General features: G+C 37.2%; 2 protein-coding genes and 2 non-coding genes across 8 annotated transcripts in view; 2 read left to right on the top strand and 2 right to left on the bottom strand.

Annotated features, from left to right (window-relative positions):
* The window catches only part of LOC114938117 (uncharacterized), a 49515-nt gene extending 33357 nt beyond the window's left edge, over positions 1 to 16158 (bottom strand). Inside the window, 1 exon segment of the mRNA XM_029311881.2 lies at positions 15068 to 16158. Within this exon segment, the coding sequence (XP_029167714.2) occupies positions 15068 to 15211 (144 nt within the window). The 5' untranslated portion in view covers positions 15212 to 16158.
* On the top strand, positions 8695 to 19693 carry LOC114938118 (uncharacterized). 5 transcript variants are annotated; one of them, XM_029311888.2, is made up of 6 exons: positions 8695 to 9068; positions 11035 to 11097; positions 11754 to 12183; positions 13336 to 13669; positions 15966 to 16547; positions 17059 to 19693. In XM_029311888.2, exons 3-6 carry the CDS (start codon positions 11789 to 11791, stop codon positions 18586 to 18588), a joined length of 2841 nt encoding a protein of 946 aa, XP_029167721.1. In that variant the 5' UTR covers positions 8695 to 9068; positions 11035 to 11097; positions 11754 to 11788; the 3' UTR covers positions 18589 to 19693. The 5 variants fall into 5 exon arrangements, with proteins under 5 accessions (XP_029167721.1, XP_029167722.1, XP_029167719.1 ...); XM_029311889.2 differs by lacking the exon at positions 8695 to 9068 and adding an exon at positions 9486 to 9728; XM_029311887.2 differs by lacking the exon at positions 8695 to 9068 and adding an exon at positions 10175 to 10238.
* Positions 19694 to 19855: 162 nt separating this feature from the next.
* On the top strand, positions 19856 to 19928 carry TRNAK-CUU (transfer RNA lysine (anticodon CUU)). The gene has a single exon. It is a non-coding gene; the product is annotated as a tRNA-Lys (tRNA).
* Positions 19929 to 20164: 236 nt separating this feature from the next.
* TRNAM-CAU (transfer RNA methionine (anticodon CAU)) lies at positions 20165 to 20236 on the bottom strand. Its single transcript has one exon. It is a non-coding gene; the product is annotated as a tRNA-Met (tRNA).
* Between the last annotated feature and the right edge of the window lie 574 nt (positions 20237 to 20810).

The raw sequence follows: 20810 nt of genomic DNA on the forward strand, positions 1-20810 counted from the left end.
CACATATAACGAAACATCTACTCGATTTTTTTTCATTAATAATAATTTTTATTGATTTAAATAATCAATTTAAAATCGATTTTTTATTTCATATTTAAAATTTTTTTATTTCATATTTTTGATTTTTTTATTAATAAATTTTTATTGATATAAATAATCTTTAATTTAAAATCGATATTACGTTTCTTTAAATTTTCATTAAATATAGACATTTAATGAAGACTTAAGCAAACTCGATTTTAAATCAACGATTACATTTATATGAATAAGAATGAAAAATCTAGATATTTAATAAAGATTTAAGGAAATGTAAAAAAATCACCTAAAATTTATATCAATTAACAGCTTTCCTGCTATCATTGTCGGATCGATTTTTGACATCTGAGCAACACCTTTCCGATCCCAATCGCTCCGATCGTTCGCGCACGACCGCGAGCATTATATTGGTCCCGCGAAAAACATGCCGGCGGTTTCGTGTAGCAGGATTTTTAACCGCCGCGGATACCACAACATCAGGCGATCGGAAGGCCATACGTCCGTATACATGCGTATACCTTGCGAAGGTTCATCGAACCTCGAGCGCACGTACCGGGTTCTCTCGGCCAATAATAAAGATGCACGCCCGGTACGTAACTACGCTCTGTACATACGTACATAAGTACTACCCTGCATCCGTACCCTCTTTCTCTTTCTCTCTCTATGTCTCTCTCGCTGCGGAATACTCAAAGCGTATACGGGGTGTCTCGAATTCGCCGCGTCTCCGATCAAAGAGTCATAGAATCGGGTAAAAAAAAGGACAAAAGGGATTAATTTGACTTTAATGCGTCGGTAGTTCAAACTTGAACGTGTCGTTCATCATTACATTATTCGGTTAGTTTTCTTGGTTTTAATTAACTCTTAATTTCATCCTCATAAATGTAGAGTCATTTATTTTGTTGATCGCGGAGTAAAAAAAAATGAAGTATTGCAATGTTATAGAGCACAATTATCGTGATGGGAGTGCAAATTATCCGGTCCAGCGAAATTATACAATGTTATGTAAATTGAATTATTTTCGGATTCGAACTGTTCTTCGATCGGAATGGAATTTCTGAATCGCTACATTCTCGGCACGACTTTTCGAAACCAGGATCGTATCATTCTCGAACCGTTACATTCTCGGATCACGGATTCTAGGTTGCACAACGTCCCGGGATCGTGTGTGTGTGTTACATCCTTGCGATTCTCGTATCGCGAATTGCAGCATCTCCGGACTCCTCGCGTCCTTGGAATATCGATCTTATCAATTCTCCCTCATTTCCCTCGATCTATCTCGGATTTCGACTCAAGAATCAATTTCGATAATAGATATACGCGATTCACGCAGGTATTCACAATCAGCGATATTCAAGGAGACCGTATATAAGTAACACATAACATAGATGAATCCTCTCTAACTGTAAATAATTGTTATATCTGTAATTTTCACGAAATTCCAGATTGATCAAAGACACAAAAGTTGTGCACAATCAAGTATTATTAAAATTTAATTTCAACGGTGAAGCACTTTGACACTGAAAATTTCTTTATGAGAGAAATAATTTTTACCACAATTATTATCTATATCGTGCGCTTTTACCTATAATAATTAATAGTTCGAAAACAACAAAAATTAAAAATTTTTCAAAACAAATCAACTATCGTCGAAATCGCCTGAATTTTCCTCGGGAAATTCTTACATGCGACACCCCGTATACGACATGTATGTATGCCTACTTACTTAGTTAGTGACGATCGCGTCGCGTGTTTCTCTCAACGACACGGACGCAGGAATTGGAATTCCTACGAAACGGATCATTGGCTCTCCGATGACGGTCCGTTCATGATCGCGATAAAAAATCGATAGAGACGTCGAGTTGGAGCGCGTAATAAGTTGCAAAAACGTAAAAAAATACCGTTTTGCGCCGCCGCACGATAATAACGGGATGAACCAAGTGTTTTTATGTATTTATTTTGCTGTACACGCTTTATGATTATTCGCAATTACGTCGATGCATTAAAATTATTCTAATTGCGACATCATCAATCTTGGCGCGCTGTCAATGCCCTTGTAAATGTTATTATTCTTTTATTCTCGTAAAATGAAAATCGATATTAAGGATCTTAAGCGATTAGATTAGAATTTTTCAAAATTAATAAACGATTCCAGTGAAAGAAATATCGATAAAGAAATTCGAAAAATTTTAAATCTAAAATAATAGCACGCGTAAAAACTCATACGGTATTTGGGATGATTTAATTGCATAACAATTTTTCCAAAGATGCACAAAAAAATCATTTACGTTATTTCAAGGGATACTACCGGATATGCATCGGAGATGATGATTATTACTTGCATTATCAGCAACGAGGCGAATCGTTGTCGTTGTCGCTCAAGATTTTTTCGCTTTTAACCACAGGGCGTGGCGGCGATAGGTCTTTTGCCTACACTTTGCCTACACTTTGTCGGCAACGACAGCGGTAATAACAGCGAGACGCGTGTTACGCTGGGCTGTGAGAGACACACGTGAGAGAAATATTATATTTTCTCTCCACTCATTTTTTTTCTCGCTTTATCCGAGTATACATTCAATTTACATTATTTTTTATCAAAAAATATATAAAGTGCTGAAAAAGATCTTTACACGAAGAAAATTTTCTCTTAAAATTTATCCTGAAACACATGGAATCATGGGACAATATATTGAGAAAAGTATTAAGTATTCTGATTAAAAATATTTATCGCAATAGTAAATTTACTATGCACATAGTAAAATTAATCAAACATATTTTATATCTTATTGTGATAGATCCTAAATATCTTTTATACTGTCATAAATATTAATCAGAGAAACTCTTATAAAATTCTTCCACGATTATCATGATTTTCAGGGAAAATTCCATAAATCCATATTTTTCCATAAATATATTCCAATCGTGTTATTAAAAAACGAGCACATATATCAGCAAAAAGTTTGACATTTTTCACATCTTTCGATTCGCGAACGACCTATTCTACAAGTCCTACATTTCTATTGTACCTCTAATTATATTTATTGCACGTTTCTCTCTGCTGTTTCAGCTTTATACCGGAATGATTTTCACGGCAGCGCAGCGAAAAGGCAGCTTCAGAACCGTATACGTGTGGGCCGTGTGTGGTTCTAAAGTTGCTTTCAGCCACACTTCTATCACTCGTGCGAACGGATCGCTAACCTTTACCGCCTATCTTTGACGGGTGATTGCCTTCGCTCGCGAAATTATCTCGCGCAACAGGTGCGCGCGTTTATTATAAAAGCGCAACGTGCCGCTGGATTTCGCTATTTCGCCGCGGAAGTGAGCAAGATTCGTCGAACCGGGACACGGATTCTCGCGCGAGTGCATCGGCACGTGCAGCGAGCGATGACACGTGACGAGTTCGATCCCGCGAACGACGATATCTCGCTACGCGCGGCGGATCGCGTGACTATGTATGGAGAGACAGCCGAGAGGTGCGTTTTGCAGCGAGGATGCCAATGAATTTTTATCAAAATTCAGATATAAACGGCCGATTTGACCACGCGAAGTATAATACACGTTTCGGAATCACGAATATTCGAATGGACGAAAGATTCGAGTGTTTTCCAACTGCAAGCTTTATGTATTTTCCATGCGTGAATGTTTTAAAATATTGTAAATTAATTAATTATTATGGACAATGAGAAAGAGAGAATTCACACGTACACACAATATATGTAAAAATATATATATATATTCATAAAATATGAATAATTATATTTTTTTTCGTTCTTAAAAATAATCTGTTGAGAGACTATAAAAAAATTGTTCGTGTTCGATTAACAGATTTTCCGAGAATACGCGAGATTACATTTAAACACGCTTTGTACGACACAGATAGAGCAGTTATATTTGCTTCTTACCACGATGTTATACTTGTACCGTTACATGCATTTGGAAGAAAAACATAAAGTGAATGACGAAGCTGTGACTATAGGAATTTCCGCAATTTTTTCACAAAATTTAATATTTTGTTTATTTTATCAACTTTGTATTATTATATTATGACTGACAACAACAAAACAAAACATGATATTAATTTTAATTTTGTATCTATCTTCTCTTCTTTTTTTATATTTTCTCGTCAGACGAGTTTAGTACCTATAATTTTATAAATCTTTCTCTGGAAGCCTTATCATCGTTAGAATAAGGTTTCCAGAATAATTAGCGTTCGCATGTATATGTTGCTAATTAAGCTTTATTATGCCAACGAGATCGCGGAAGCTCTACTACTTGATACTTTGTCGCATCATGGTTTTTAATCCAATTTGCGTCCTTCGCCGAGATCGAAATGATTCCCTTATTTACCCGACACAAATAAAAAAAATCACACATATACACACATATACGCTGCTTCGAGAAAATTGTCGTAAAAGATCTCGGTCTCGATGAGATATTTTTATAAGAGATTTTTATAGACAAGTCGCATGCGTCGTCGTCGGCATGCAAATCGCGGAAACCGACGTGAGAGGAATCGCGTGCGACGAGGGGGCACACCTGCACATAGGTATCTTCAATTCTTTCGTTTCTCGCGAACGCCAGCAGCCTCTTGTCCGAAGAGAGAGAGAGAGGAAAAACGATGTCGAAGGTCGGCGAAAATCCGCGCGCGAAAAGTCGCGGACCCTCTCGCGAGAAGAGACGCGCCTCTCGAGACGCGTCCGATTCGGCAGTTCAGTACGAACTGACCACGTCTCATGCGATACCATGCCATGCTCCATTCCATTCTGCCACCGTTCCTTTCGGTCTTATTCCGCGAGTGATTTCTCTCTCTCTCTCTCTTTTATAACGTGACGGTCGGGTCCTTTTCGCGCTCTCAATCACTCAGACTTTGTTGTGTCGCTGCACTCGGCGCGTACTCGATCATTATCGCGATGCGCGTCTCGCTACCAATTAATTCATTAATTATAAGTCGGGATATTCAGTGGAAAGAGGAAGGCACTAGTCGGCAACTAAAGTATCTCATAAAGGAGGACGAATTATATCCTGTCAATTTACTATCTGGGGGAAAAGCTCTAGTCATATCTTGTTGAAATGAGATATATTATATATGGAAATAAACATATATTAGAATCTTCTAATAACATATAGCTTTCAGAAGTCTAACTCTTTAAATATATACATACAAATCTACACGGAGTTTCTCTTGGAATTTACCCTAAAAATCATGGTAATCGTAGGACAATATATATAAGATCTACCACAATAAGATATAAAATATGTTCGATTAATTTTTAAGTACAATTTACTATGTACATATTAATATTTTTTATTGTGATAAAAATATTAATCAAATAAGAAACTCTTATAAAATTTTTCCAATGCCATATTATCCCACGATTATCCCATGATTTTCAGATTAAATTCTATTGTAAGAAAAAATTCTCTCCGTGCATATATGTACACATTTATATTTCTCAAAAAATGTACAAAAAGTATTGTAAATTAAGTTTATTTGGTCTATCTTTCTCCACACATTTCTGTCGAATTATGCCCGCATTCCAGTAAATTACGGTCTAGTGTTCCAAGAGCAACGCTTCCGTCATCGTCGTCTCTCGAGATGACCGATGATACATCATTTAATCAACGTTGATGAATGTTATAAGAAGTCGCCGCCGTTTAAATGATATTCTGTCGGTTTCAAAATTTTTTTACACGGTACACGAACTTCTAATTCTTTTCGCGCGAAACTTAACTTTCGTAAAAGAAGACTATTTACAGATCTTAGCGCTTATAAGTTTATAATCGTTTTTTTTCTCGCGATCTTGGTTCACGTTACGTGGGTGACCCTCTGACCTAATCGCCGCTAATTTCATTTGCTAGATCGTTTACCGACTCGCGCATTCTTCGCGTTTTTTGTTTTTTTACGCGTTTTTTTTTGCAACACTGAACAGTAGCCCTTCTCTCGTTCGCCTGTCTGTCTGTCGCGCTCCAAATACCTGTTCGGCTCTACCCACCTGCCGTGATTATGGCTCGTGGCATCCCACGTAAATCTAACCACGGATCGCGACGGGAGAACCTCGCGCTACCGTCGTGAGAATCCATTTTTCCGCCGGTTGCACTCTTCTTCCGGCTGCCCTCAATCAGTATCCTGCACGCAAGAGATTGCACAGCCTATTTTTTATGGATGACCGAAAAAGGCCCATTACCCCTTTTCTATTACATCCCGCAAAGATGACTTAAAATGTTTCTACTGTCACAAATTCTGCGAATTAATTAATAAAAAAATATGTGTACGATAAGACTGAGTAAATAGAAAAGTGAATAATAATAAATATACGATTTTTAAGCCATATACGTAAATGTTAGAAAATGTCAGAAATTCCTGAGACGTGCTTAAAGATTTCTTCAACTTGAATTATGACACTTTGTTGGAATAAAATCTCTTAATACACGATAAACGTTATAATAAAAATTTACTTTGACAATATTACTTGTGTATTAGAAAAAATATACTATAGAATATCATACATAAAATTTGCACCCATAATTTCGTAATAATTAGAAATACACACATTTAATTATAATAATAATCTCTATGTATTCATCTACAAACGTGAGTTTAATTAAATATAAGATGCATGTTTTTTCTAACTGAATAAATTACGCGATCGCATGGAAATTAATTTAGATTTCATACTTCACGTAATAGATAAATAACAATGATTCCACGCACAAAAGATAAATGACAACATCGATCATTGTATCATTATAACCGATCCCGGCAGAGGATTGCGCGATCTATTGAGCATAACAGCCCGATTGTTACAACCTGTCGACTTCGCGTATACTCACGAAGTTGCTCACGCGACACCACGAAGACGCTGTTGATCGTCGCAGAATCGCAAAAGATCGCGGTACCTAATGTTGTCGCTTTATAACGGCGATTGCGAAACGAAGGAACGAACACGAAACTGCATGCGTCGCGAACGACAGCCTGCGCGAGACTGCCGGTCCGATGACGACGCATCGTCTTTAACATTCGGCTTGGATGGGCAAAGTGGACGGCTGGATGGGTAAATGGATAGATGGATTAATGGACAGATGCACCATGACGATCCTCGCAGACGCAATTTTCCAAGTCTCAAAGTCTTAACATCAAGTTTCTAGAAATGCGCGATTTTGAGTTCCTTGTATGATTTTGTTCAAAAATAAAATTTAAAACCTATGGCTGAAGATATTTCTAATTTGTATATTTCCCACGATTGTAAAAGGATATTTTTTGCTTGAATTTTATTTAATTATTTGTTCATTCGATAAAGGCGCAAATTGTATGCACGCATGTGTTTAATTACATATAAGACAGATAAGATCAAGCATTATTAATCGATACAATTAGACCAAGAATTTGAAAAAAGATAATTTCGCAAATTTTTTATGAAAATATGAAAATGTTAATTTTTCAAGAAATGTAATATTAAAATATTTTAATATATTTCTTTTTATATCTCATCGATCCTGTAATCATATCTTCTAAATATGTAGGTACATATAATTTAAAAAATCAATTGAGTAAATATAGTACGCAAGAGATCGTTCGTTTGTTGATTATATTTCTGCCAAAGTGCAGTTAGACCTCCACGGACTGTATGACATAATGCGCATTTCTGGACTAGGCCGTGACATTGCATAACAAAATGCGTATCGTGATACACAAGTAACGCGAGCTACCAACGCATCAGATAATAACATACATATATGTATGTACTATAGTGGTACACATTACATCTCGTCATAATTACAGACTTTATATGAGCGGCCATGCATGCTTTATGTGACTATTAATTTTGTAATGTGTTTTTTAATGTGATACAGCTCAATAGCAAACAATCAGATAATAAACAAGAAGAAAATAATATTATCTTTATTCAAAAATAATTCACAATTATTTATAATCAATTAATTAAATTGCAGTAAAGAATAAAAAATTTATATATATTGTAATTTAATAATTATTTTTTTCTACTAATTCATAATCCATTTTTTCTCAGCTCAAATTTAAAATACCGAGACACATTCCGGGATGCAATTAAGATGCAAATCATAATGTTCTAAATTCAAGCATATAACTTTGACGTAATAAAGATTTTATTTCTTCACGTTTAATAACTGAAATATTCAAAACATTTAACTCCTTACGTTTAATAACAAAGATATTCAATGTTCTTTGAAAGAACCGACTACAAATTCGTTGTCAATTTACATTCGCTATCACGATAACATCCTGCGCCTTCATGAATTTTAATTTTGTTAAAGAAATTACCAAGTCTGCTTGAAACTAGACAAATATGCTTATTTCCAAAATTGCAAATTTGATCTCTACTTGATTTATTGCCGAGGATTTGCGTAAAAATTAAAGCATGATATACAGATGCGAAAGCAGACGAGGGAAAAGAGGAAACATTAAGGGAGACAAATAGAGTGTTTTGAGGTAGTACACACTTCCTCACGGTATATATGCACCGCGTATGTGTGTGTGTCGTCGTAAATGCAGTTACCTAAGAGAGACCAAGATAGATAGCTAGATCGAGGGAAAGAGAAGGGAAGAAAATATGGGGAAGGAGAAGATCAAGAGAGACGAGGAAGGCTTCGTCGTCGTCGTCGTCGTCAGCAATGAGCGAGAGACCTTGACGGTTCGAAGAGCGCTACCATTTTCGCGGGGCGTAGTAGCGGATTGACGCAGGTGTGGACCGTCCGTACAGTACCATAGGTCACCAAAAGGAAACGCGAGTTCGCGAAGGAAGCGGGCTTTTACACGGGGAGGAAAAAAATCAAAGTTTGATCGCGAGATTCGACCGTATAATATTCGCATTAATCATTTGGCTACACGAGTATCTCTCGACACGTGGGAGGAAATTATTTTTCTTGTTAATTATTTCCTATACAAAATGCAGCATAATTTTTTTAAACGTGCCTTTCCAAAAGTGACTTCTCAATGACAAGATGGACGATAATTTTCTGTGAATGATTTAGAGGTGTTTATGTCATTTTTAACGAGGGTAAGGAAAATATGATCACATTTTATCAGCATATATAATTATTTAAAAAATATATATATTTATATATTTGACGTTTTAATCATATACGTAATTTTATATAAGTGTATATTAAAATATATAGCTAAACATAATTTTTTATTCAAATACTTTGCGAAGAGAGAATAACGCAGAGGAAGATTTTCGTGGAATCTTGATATGTTTTCCTGGTGTTGTGCATACAGAAATTGAATTCCACTTTCAACCACCCCCGCCCGTTTGAGTCGCAAATTGTGCGTCACCCTGTAACACGCGTCGTAGTTTTATGCCAAACTAAAGCGCACCGTGCTAAAGATAGGTCGTTGCAGGCAGAAATCGGTGTGCATCCACTACCGGCACAGGGAACAAGGGCAACCTTGGCCTTACGAGCTTATATAACGAGGAAGCAGCTGATTCACGAGCTCAGTCAAGCTCAGACATTTCGACCTATCGACGCGACAAATGTCGTGACTTATCGGACGGATCACATTTTTTGACGATGCATTTTCTCTCTCTCTCTCTCTCTTTCGTATAGTATAATTCCATCGATCTTTATATATCGATTCCGATATATGAAACGCCATTAGAACGTTCACATTTTTTACGCAAGAGCAAAATGCATTAGCGCGCCTCTCCAAATCAACGGTTTGTTTTTTTTTCAAACGCACAAACATCTAATTAAGTAAATTTCCGCATACAACAAGCTCGGCTTGTTAGAGCACTTTCCACATACGAGGTTTCCTCGGGTTTCTCTACTTCTTTCGATACGAATAATCTTCAAAAGTCAGAGGCTGATTTTGTTTGAATACATCAGAAAAATATGAGAACGTGACTGATTGTGATAGAAAAATGCGACCGATGCAACAACGCGATCGGAAAAATAAGTGCCATTAAAGGAGCGCGCGCATCGCTTCGAGCGATCGAACGAGGATTGTAGAGTGGGAGGGAAGGGGGAAGTAGTCGTCGTCGCCGCGGAAAATCAAGTCTCTTCTTGGCAGAAACGGAATGACCGACCCGTGGGTGGCAGCGGTGACGGCGGCACGATAGATCGCGGAGCTCTTCCGCTTTTTTGACAGATGCGGAACGTCAGTGCCGCGCGACGCGTCGTTAGTGCCTGTGACAAAATCGATATTGTTTACAATTACGGCATTCGCGGTGAGTCGATCCGAAACGCAAATTAAGTACGAAGGTCTTCTGCATATCGATGTTACGATTAGCGCGATTATGTTAAAAAAATACATTTTATTTTTTTTTTTTTTTTACGAGACTCGACTTCAGAATCTTTCATCATGTTCTATATCTGAGATTTTTTAAAATTAAGTTTGTTGTGAATTAAACGAGATTGTGTGTGTGCGCGATCTTTAAGAAATTGCATACATATATAACGTAAAATTTGAAAAAAGAATTAACTTTGGAAACAGGATTCGTGATTTCGCATTAAACGTGTGTTAAATAACTTAATCTATTCTCTCGACCTTGGTTTTTCTTCATTATGGTCACGCATAAGAGAATCACATCTGCTATGCAGACTGGTGACTCGGGTGAGCCATTAGATATGCGAAAAATCTATTTAACTCTTTTTAGTACGCTCAATGCAAACACCGTTACGTCAAGTTTATCAGATAAAATTCTGAGCTATACGCAAATAGTACTGTAAAGTTTTACGAATTATTTTACAACGAGTTCGAGCAAAACGCAACGAGATTTCGACATGACGAAAATTTGGCATTAGCCAAACATCAGGACACTTTTATAACGAATCAACACGTTAAATTTCTGTTTATTCTCTGACTGTGAGATCATCGCGAAATTCGCTAATCGCGATACGCAAATACATTTAGCTTGCAATGATTAATTTACTCGTAATTTATTCTATTATTTTATGTGTATTAAAAGTATTCTTAATGAATTCTGTAATATCGAAATTAATATTTATTACGTATTTGTATAGGATTAAAAAGATCTCGACGAACATAGAAACGAGTGGGCGAAATTACGCAGTATCAATTTTAAGGTAAAGGGAGATATTTACTATGATTTACAATACATACTTCGATTACGGAAATTATTAATACTTTACTTTCAATTCCGTGTATCTGTGTATACGCGTGTATTTGATTGTTAAATAATAGAATAAATAATTTTAATTTTTTTGAGATGTGAGTTTACAAAATATTTAAATTTTATTACGTAAATACGTGAATTTCAAAAGTTTGAAATATTAATTAGCTAGATACATTTTCACGCATATATATCTTTTAAATTTTCGGTTTATATGTATATTAATATTTATTTCTATATATATGTGAAACGTACCATAGAGAATTTTCTCTTAGAATTTACCCTGAAAAGCATGGTAATCGTGGAAGAATTTTATGAGTTTCTCTGATTAATATTTACCACAACAAAAATATTAATATCTATACTATAATAAGATATAACATATGTTTGATTAATTTTACTAGGTACATATATTAATATTTTTTATTGTGGAAAGTATTTAATTAGAGAAAATCTTATAATAAAAATTCTTTGAATACCATATTGTCTCACGATTACCATGATTTTCAGAGTAAATTCTAAGAGAAAATTCTCTCCGTGTATCAGTTTGAATACAATTTTGCATTGAACATTCGACTCGATATCATACTAAATCGTCACACCTTCCAGGTGACCCACTGACATTCGTGATTACGAGAGGAAGGATGTTCAATTCGATATTGCTGCTTTGGGCGTTGGTCGGTCTAATTGGCCGAGTGCATGGTAAATGCAGCTTAGCCCCGATCGCGGACAACGAGCGGTCGATCGCCTACGCGTGCATCCACGGCGACCTGAGCGACCTCGACGAGCTGTCCGACGAGACCGAGTGGATCGAGTTCTCGGTTTCGCGCTTCCACGTGATCCCCGATGACGCGTTTCGACGATTTCCGAATCTCCGCCGCTTATCGTTCTATAATTGTCACGTGAATGCCATCGAACCCGCTGCGTTTCGCGGCCTGCAGCGACTCGATTGGTTGACATTACACGGCACGAGGATCCACGTGGTGAAAACCGCGTGGTTCCGTCACCTACCGAATCTCAGGCGATTGATCTTGGACAGGTAATCGGCTTCTTATCAAAATTAATGACTTGTATAATAATAAATTAGAAAACATAGTAAAATCATCACGAGAGAACGCTCATAGAAATATGAAAAAGCTAATGATTAAGCTTATTTTTTAAAAATGCAATATATATCAGTAGAAAATAATGATTGAATATTTTATTATTTTTATCAATTATGGAGATTATTTTTTTGAATAATGTTTTGTTTTGGCATTCGATGCGTATAAAGTGTCATGATGATGTTGCTTCGAGAAACATGTTACATCTATAAAATTAAAGGACATTAACAATCGAGGTCAGATGGAGCGACTTATGTAAAGCGTCTTATATATTCGATAGTGTCGATGACCTAGTTACTCGCTGTACCATTGCGAGCGTGACGTCATCCGGTATCCGAATATCATTGATTAGAAAATAATTGCGATTAATAGAATCTATGGAATTAAGAGTGCATCTATAAAATTCATCCTAAATTACATAATTAATATCTCGATCGCATTATTCTCAATTATTAAAATCTTTCAAGTTTTTCGGATTTTTTAATTCTATCATCGTCGAATATCTGAAATTTTTAAATTCGCGAATTTTTAGCACAAGGATTTGTAGATTTAAAAATTCTTCAACATGTTCTTTATTAATTTAGTAATTTCAAGATTCTCAAAAATCAATACGCACACACATTCGACGTTCTGACATCCTCGAATATCTGAGATTCTAAAAGTCGCGGATTTTTAGCACAAGGATTTTTAGATTTAAATATTCTTGAACACGTTCTCAATTTTTTTTATTAATTTCGAGATTCTAAAAAATCAATACGCACACTTTCAACATTCTAACATCCTCGAATATCGAGATTCTAAAATTCGCGGATTTTTAGCACAAAGATTTTTACGTTTAAAAATTCTTGAACATGTTCTCGATTTTTTATTAATTTCGAAATTATAAAAAATCAATATGCGCACTTTCGACACTTAAACATTTTCGAATACCTGAGATTCTAAAATTCGTAGATTTTTAGCACTAGGCTTTTTAGATGAAAAAATTCTTGAACGTGTTCTCTCAATTTTTGTATGAATTTCGAAAGTCTAAAAAATTAATACGCGCACTTTCGACACGCATGCTACATAAAGTACATTCTCCTTTCCAGATGCGACTTGGTGCATGTCGAGCCCGATGTTTTTCGCACGTTACCGCGACTGGAGACTCTAGACCTACGCGATAATGACCTCGATTGTCTCTCGGTGGAGGAGCTGTCGCATTTGACAAGGCTCAAAACTGTACGCATCGACGGCAACCCGTGGTTATGCGAATGCCGGCTAAGAATGGAGAAATTCTTTCACGACAGATCGATCGTTCAAGAAACCGAATGCAGGGTTCGTCCGAGGATCTGCACCGTCCACAAAATTCCGCAGTGCATGACGCAAATCGATATCCCGTTCCCATCTCCGATGATAACCATCGAACCGATAAGTAGTCACGAGGTGATAAAACAATCATTTTATACTTATAATGTTGACCGCTTAAATTTTTATTCTCTTTCATACGCGCGTTTTTATTTTTTACATTAAACAAATTTTTTTACGTACATAAATTAATTTTATTCCCTCCCAACTTCTGATTCAAACAAATTTAAATTGTTCACATCATCTAGATAACACGAATTTAAAATTATTGTGTTATAGCGTTATTAGATAAAATTGCAAACTTTCTGATGAATGCATTTTTTGATTGATGCGTGCAGAACAAGTTGTAGGTAATCAATACATATACATACATGTATATACTGACACTAAAGCAATATGTAGTATCGGAATCGAGTTGCGTTGTTTTCAAGATATCGTGTTTCAAAGAGAACCGAGTTGTGGTCTCAGAATAAAACAGAAATACTCTTCGACCGTAATTGCGCACCTAATAATAATCGCACAATCATAATCTTTATTACTGTGATTTCTATCACCTAAAAAGGCAGTTTATCACGAAAGAAAGTTCAATGCGTGATGATAGTTAATTAAGAATGTAATTGCGCGTCTAATGACCGTGTAATATCTTATTCTGTGCTTTAATTACTGCTATTATCTTATACGTGAAAGAAAGTTAGAGTGACACATTGTAATTGTTGAAAAATATCAGCACAATGTAACGTTAATGAGATGATAAATTGCCAATGATATTTAATAATTAGAAATATTATAAAAAGTTTCATAGAAAAATGGATTCATCAAAATTTATATTACACAATCATTATATATATCAAAGTTAATTATAAGTATACGATTTCAACTTTTGTTTCGTTCGCGTCAAACTTTTAGTCAATTTTGCAAATAATTGCTATTTTTAAAATTTCGGAAATTTGCATTTAAATTTAGCAGTAAAAAAACTAGATATATATCAAGCAGGATTTTTTCCAGGAGGGGGCATAAAATTAAATTATTTTTATTTTTTATTCCTTGTTCTTAATTTAAAAAGAAAATTGTATTATTTTGTTATTTTAATTTTTTTATATAAATGTGCAAATTCTAGTGTTCTATTTCAAGAGACCAAATTTTTAATTTTCTCCTCTCGCGGACGCCCACGAAATCAAGTTTCATAAAACAGGAGTAGAAATTCATGTTTAATACAATAATGATCCAACTCATGGTTCATTTCAAGAGAGATAAGATCGTCATTTCACACGATTTTCTGTAACTCATGGTGTTAATGTGTTAATCAAGCTAATGTAATCTGCACTTTCTCCATCTTTTTTCCTCCATTTCTAGGTTGGATCATTATTATATCTTCATATACTTTCTCTCTCTCTCTCTGGGACGCCATCCACACAGAGCTCCTCAATAATTCATTCGTTCATTCTATACCACGAGGAAAACTAATATCAAACTCACCTCGTCGCGGGCCGAAATCCCGCTTTCGGCATCGCGAATCCTCGGATGTTTTCGGGCATCGTTATCTCCTTTGGTCGGCGCCCTTTGAACTCGAGCGGCGACACGCCGGTTCACTTCACGGTCGGCGGAAATCACACGCGACATATAATCGACGCACCAATACACGCGAGGAGGGGTGGACGTTTATTATATCACTCGACACGCACCGCACTTTGTTCCGCCGAAAATCACGCGATCGACGACACGGTTATTACGGTTCGTCGCGACTCTCTCACTTTTCTCGGCCGAGTCCGTCCTCGTCACGTCGAGTCGGCACGCGATTCCTTTTGTGCTACCGGGTATCGCGACGCATCTCGACACGCGGTTACGTGACGCCGAAAGTTCTATTACACATTACACGCAGGAAACGCACTCGTTTTGTTCGACGCGAAAGCACAGACACAGACCCGCGCGCGAAGCCACACGAAGTTGTCGACGTCGCTCGATTCGAACTGACCACGTGACCCGGCCGGGCTGGCCGCTGATTGGCTCGCCGTGGGACGAAAATCACGCGCGACGCGCAATCTATGTGCAATCTATAATACGAGTTAAAAACATCCGCGCATCGCGAGATTACTGCATTATCTATGATCTCTGCAATTAATTCCGTTCGATTATGATTGAAACTCGAAATCCTAATAGCACACACATCCCGAAGACGTTCAGAGAAAACGTCCCGAGGATATTCGATGTCCTCTGGACAGCCTCTGAATATCTTTCGAATATGTTGTTATCGCGACTGACAAATCTTATAAGATCATCAAAAGATCTCTCGACATGGGAAGAGAGAATTCCGATGTTGATAATCGGTGCGCGAAATAAAAGGACGAGTTCACTTCCCTTATCTTATCTTTCGCAGGAACGTCCCGGGAACCGCTTCCAGACGAGCGCTCTGACGTCCCTGGACCGTCTGCCGGACAGGACTACGTGGCTCGAGATCACGGGGTTGCGAATCGAGCGTCTGCCCGCGTACGCGTTCTTCCGCTTCGGCAACAGCCTCCGCAGCCTGGAGCTCCGCGATTGCTCGATCGGCGCGATCGAGCCGGGCGCGTTCGCCGGTCTACATCAGCTGGAGCGGCTCGCGCTCGTCGGCAACCGGCTGCCCGCGGTCGCCGCTCATTGGTTCGACGATCTGGTCGCGCTGCGCCGATTGGTCCTCGCGCGCAACGGCGTGACGCGCGTCGAGCCGGACGCGCTGCGCCCATTGGCCGGCAGTCTGCGCCATCTGGACATTCGGCACAATCTACTACGCTGCCTGTCGGTAAACGAGCTCGCGCAGCTGCGGCATCTCGAGCGCCTAGACGCGGTCGGTAATCCGTGGTACTGCGAGTGTCGCAGGAACCTGCAGAGGTTCCTCACGGATCGCAACATCGGATTCGAGAGCTCGGGTCGATGCTACGACGAGGACGAGGTCATCGACGACGGAGGGCAGCAGACATACGTAAGTGGCCGTTTCATTTTACAATTTTTTTCATTGTCTTCTTTGAAATGCGACATATTTGTAGTCTCGAGAGGAAGTGCAGCAATAAGATATATATTACATATATTATATTAGATGTATTACATGTAATATTACATGGCAACAGCACACACATGAAGGTAATAGTATATATGTAAAGTTATCTATAATTTCTCTTTATAATGATTTATGCTATTGCGAATACAGAAAATTCTTATATATCTTCAATTAATATTTGATAACCAAATCTTTTTATTTGCATTTTGTATCTAATATTTATATATGATTTCAATATATATATATGAGATACTTTTTGATATGTGTGATATTTTAATTATCTTATATTTTTTTTATAAAAATAGCTATCAGAAAATTTGTCTAAAAATCTCAATATTTATCAATAAATAAAATAACTTTATTTCGCCCCAAGTAGTAAAATGATCAATTTTAGAAGTAATTGTTAAACATTCTTCTAAACAATTTTTTTTTTTAGACCGGGACTACTTCGGCTGGTCAGGTACGCTGGACCTCGTTCGAGCAGACTCTGTATAACAAGAATATAACCATTATAAGACCGCCGATCGAGGTTCGCACAGAGAGACCGATTTACAGAGGTAGTTGCATGCAAGACAGGACCCAGACGTCGAGGCAAGTTTTCACCTGCAGTGGCATTGCCTCCCTGAAGGAATTGGACGTCATCCCTCACTCGGCGCACACCATCCGCATCATCCTCTCGAATCTGAAGACCATCCCAACTCGAGCGTTCGCCCGTTTCGACGGCTGGTTATCCAGGCTGGAATTACGCGATTGCGCTATCGAGACAATCGAGTATCGCGCTTTCGTTGATTTGTACAACTTAAATTACCTGTCGTTGCACAGCAATCAACTGCAATCGGTGACCTCCGAGACGCTGGAAGGCCTGACGAAATTGCAGCACTTGGATCTCTCGCGAAATCACATTTACCGGATCACCAATGAAGTGTTCGACATATTGCCGCGATTGTACAGTCTCGACGTCTCCGAGAACAACATGAACTGCTTCGGCGTGGAGCATATGGCACGCAAGGCGCCGCATTTATACTCTCTTAAGGTCACGGGTAATCCGTGGAGTTGCCTGTGTGGCTCCAAGTTGATCAACTTCCTGGATTCCCGCAGGATACCGTACAATCGCGAGACCCTGTTCGACGCGAGCGACGACTGTCACATCACCGGGACACCCGTGATTCCACCTCCAACGACGATGATCACCTCGAAGACGACGACGACCGAGCCACCCTCGATTAGCCGTTTTGACGAGAGGATTCAGGGTACCTGCACTAGAATTTTTGACTCTGCAAAACCAAAGTATCGTTGCGTCGGCGGCAATCTGTCGTTGCTGAAGAGCGTCCCTCTCGATGCCATCTCCATCGAGTTTCACGAGGGACACTTGCCTCACCTTCCAGCCGGCTCTCTTTACAATTTCGCAAAATTAGAGGAGCTCATCATCAGAAACAGTGGCCTGAGGACGATGGAGGCAGGCGCTTTTAGGGGCCTGGACTCCCTAGAACGACTCACCATCCAGGATAATCCACTGACGTCGATCGAGACGGAGTGGTTCACCATCGAGAATCTCGAGAGGCTGGATCTGCGCGGTAATTCGATTCGCTACATCGCGCCAGGCGCCTTTCATCACCTGAACGAGCTGGTCTACTTGAATCTCGAAGGCAACGATCTGCAGTGCATCTTCAGCAGCGACTTGCAAAGCATGCAGCATCTGCACGTCGTCGAATTCGCCGGAAATCCTCTCAAGTGGCGTTGTCGCATGGACCTGGAACAGTTCCTCGAAACGCGGAAGATCGAGTTCGTGCGAGTGGAGAACTCGTGCGAAGGTAAGAAGATCATGAGGAACCTTCTCTACGAGAATCGGACCGCCGAGCCTCTGGAATGTCCGCCCGGCTGCTCGACGGCGAACAGAATCGAGCAGGGAAAGAGTTTAATATTATTAATAACATTTGCACTGTTCTGTGCAATGCGAATGCATTAACTCTCTTCGTGCGTAAGATTAAGAATTTTAAGTATAGTAAAATGGCCTTCGAAACATGTTAGTTTTCTAACTTATGGCGATTGTTCTCTCTCCATAATATTCCGCAGCCTTTTTTAAATTTATATCGATGCATTATACTTAAAGAAAATTAATTGTTCGAAATTTTTATCGATAGTTTTTATACGAGAAAAGATAAATAATAGAACAGTTAGATCACGCCAAGATTTCGTAACAATAACAGTTAATAATGTAGTGTAATTACAGAGAAAAATCAATTTTTGATAACATAACAAAAAGAATGTTTAAACATTTCTTAAACAGTTATAGTTTACACTTGTTATTTACATATGTGGCCATTTATTTAGAAGATACATGTCTAATATAAAAGTAACACTTCGATTCTGCCATACATTGTGAATCACGCGTTGAGTATCAAATATTTTGATAATATATATGCAAAAGTTGATGATTGATAAAGTTTGTCGAAACGAAAGATATATCTTTACAAGAAAATAGACAGAGATAGAGATGTGGTATTGTTAATGCAATGTTGTCAATGCAATTGTGTTCATATATGAAAACGCTTAAACTAATAAATACGTATATTTATTTAATAACGCGAAAGTGCACGTATACATTTAAATTTAATCTTTTTAGAATCTCTTTAATATTGTACAAAATACTGTACGTAGAATAACGCTTCTCGATCTCTAGTTAGTTTGTTAGACTGCTTAGATTGTTAATAATATACTATAATAACTGTCGATCGCAAAACACAGTTTGATTACAGATGTTATTATTATTATCAAATGTATCGAGAATATGTAATCTGAAATTGTGCATTATTACCGAAAGGGACCACCGATGTACCATCTCTTAAAGGTGATAAATTACATACGATATTATGCAAAGTTCAACGTGACAGTAAAACATTCACGTGCCATAAAGATGCGTGTTAATGCAATGTTAAAATACTTCTTGTGTTCATTTTATTATGAAAAGGAAATGATTGTATATATAATATATTTATTGTCAGAATTATAACGAGCTGTTTGCTACTAAAATGCAAAAAAGAGTTTTAATAAAAGTTTATTTTGTGCAATAATTATTTATTTATATTAGTAGGTATTGCTTACTTATCATTTTTATGTGATTTAATTTATTTTAATATGTTATGATAAAAGAAATCATATCTTCATAAATATTAATTATATATAATCATGTAAATGTAATTAATATACTATCAGAAAGGACATGGAGTCAAGTAGCCCGGCTAGCTCAGTCGGTAGAGCATGAGACTCTTAATCTCAGGGTCGTGGGTTCGAGCCCCAAGTTGGGCGACACTATTTTTTTAATTTTTTTAAATCAACAATTAATGTATATTTATGTGAAAATATATTGTAATTAAATTTTTATAAAAACTAAAGATCGTGAAAGAAAAAAATATTTAACTAATCATATACATGCACACATACATTACACAAAATTTGACAGAGAAATTTAAATAATACAGTAAATTATTTTGAACATATACATTTTATATATGTGTAATATATATTTAGGAAAAAAAAAATCTTAGCAGAACGTGGTTTCGATCCACGGACCTCTGGGTTATGGGCCCAGCACGCTTCCACTGCGCCACTCTGCTTGATGGTGGGTACTTGTATAAATCGCTATTAATAGATAGTTCGATAAAAAGTATATAATAATTCTCTTTTTTTAATTATTTCAATTTATTTCTTATTTTTTAAATATAATTTTTTTAAATTGAATTATAGTACACATTGTATATTCAAATAATTACATAATAGTGCTAAATATATATATAATATATATTTTTGTCTATTATGATTATATTAATTAACATTAGTGTAGTAATTTAAAATAAAGCAATGAGCATGTGTATATATTAAGAATAAACGGAATGATTTCTTTATTCTCAGAATTATTTAAAAATATATTGTTATTTTTCTCATTTATCTAACAAATAACTGCTATCGATGTTATACACTTCATTTTATTAATTTAAAAAAAAAACTAGACAAGTCTGTTAATTTTTTTTCCATTTTGCAGTTGCATCATCTTGAAGGCATTAAGTGCTCTATTCATAGCGAGGACAATCTACATCAAAATCGACCATTTCTATAGGCAGAGGTCTCAGTGTCAGGTAATGTGCGCAATCTTGCCAATATAAGTGAGCATAGTCCGTCTCGTGACTCAGC

Source organism: Nylanderia fulva, unplaced genomic scaffold, assembly GCF_048542155.1.
Source record: "Nylanderia fulva isolate GAGA-0341 unplaced genomic scaffold, ASM4854215v1 Scaffold17, whole genome shotgun sequence".
Classification (NCBI taxonomy): domain Eukaryota; kingdom Metazoa; phylum Arthropoda; class Insecta; order Hymenoptera; family Formicidae; genus Nylanderia; species Nylanderia fulva.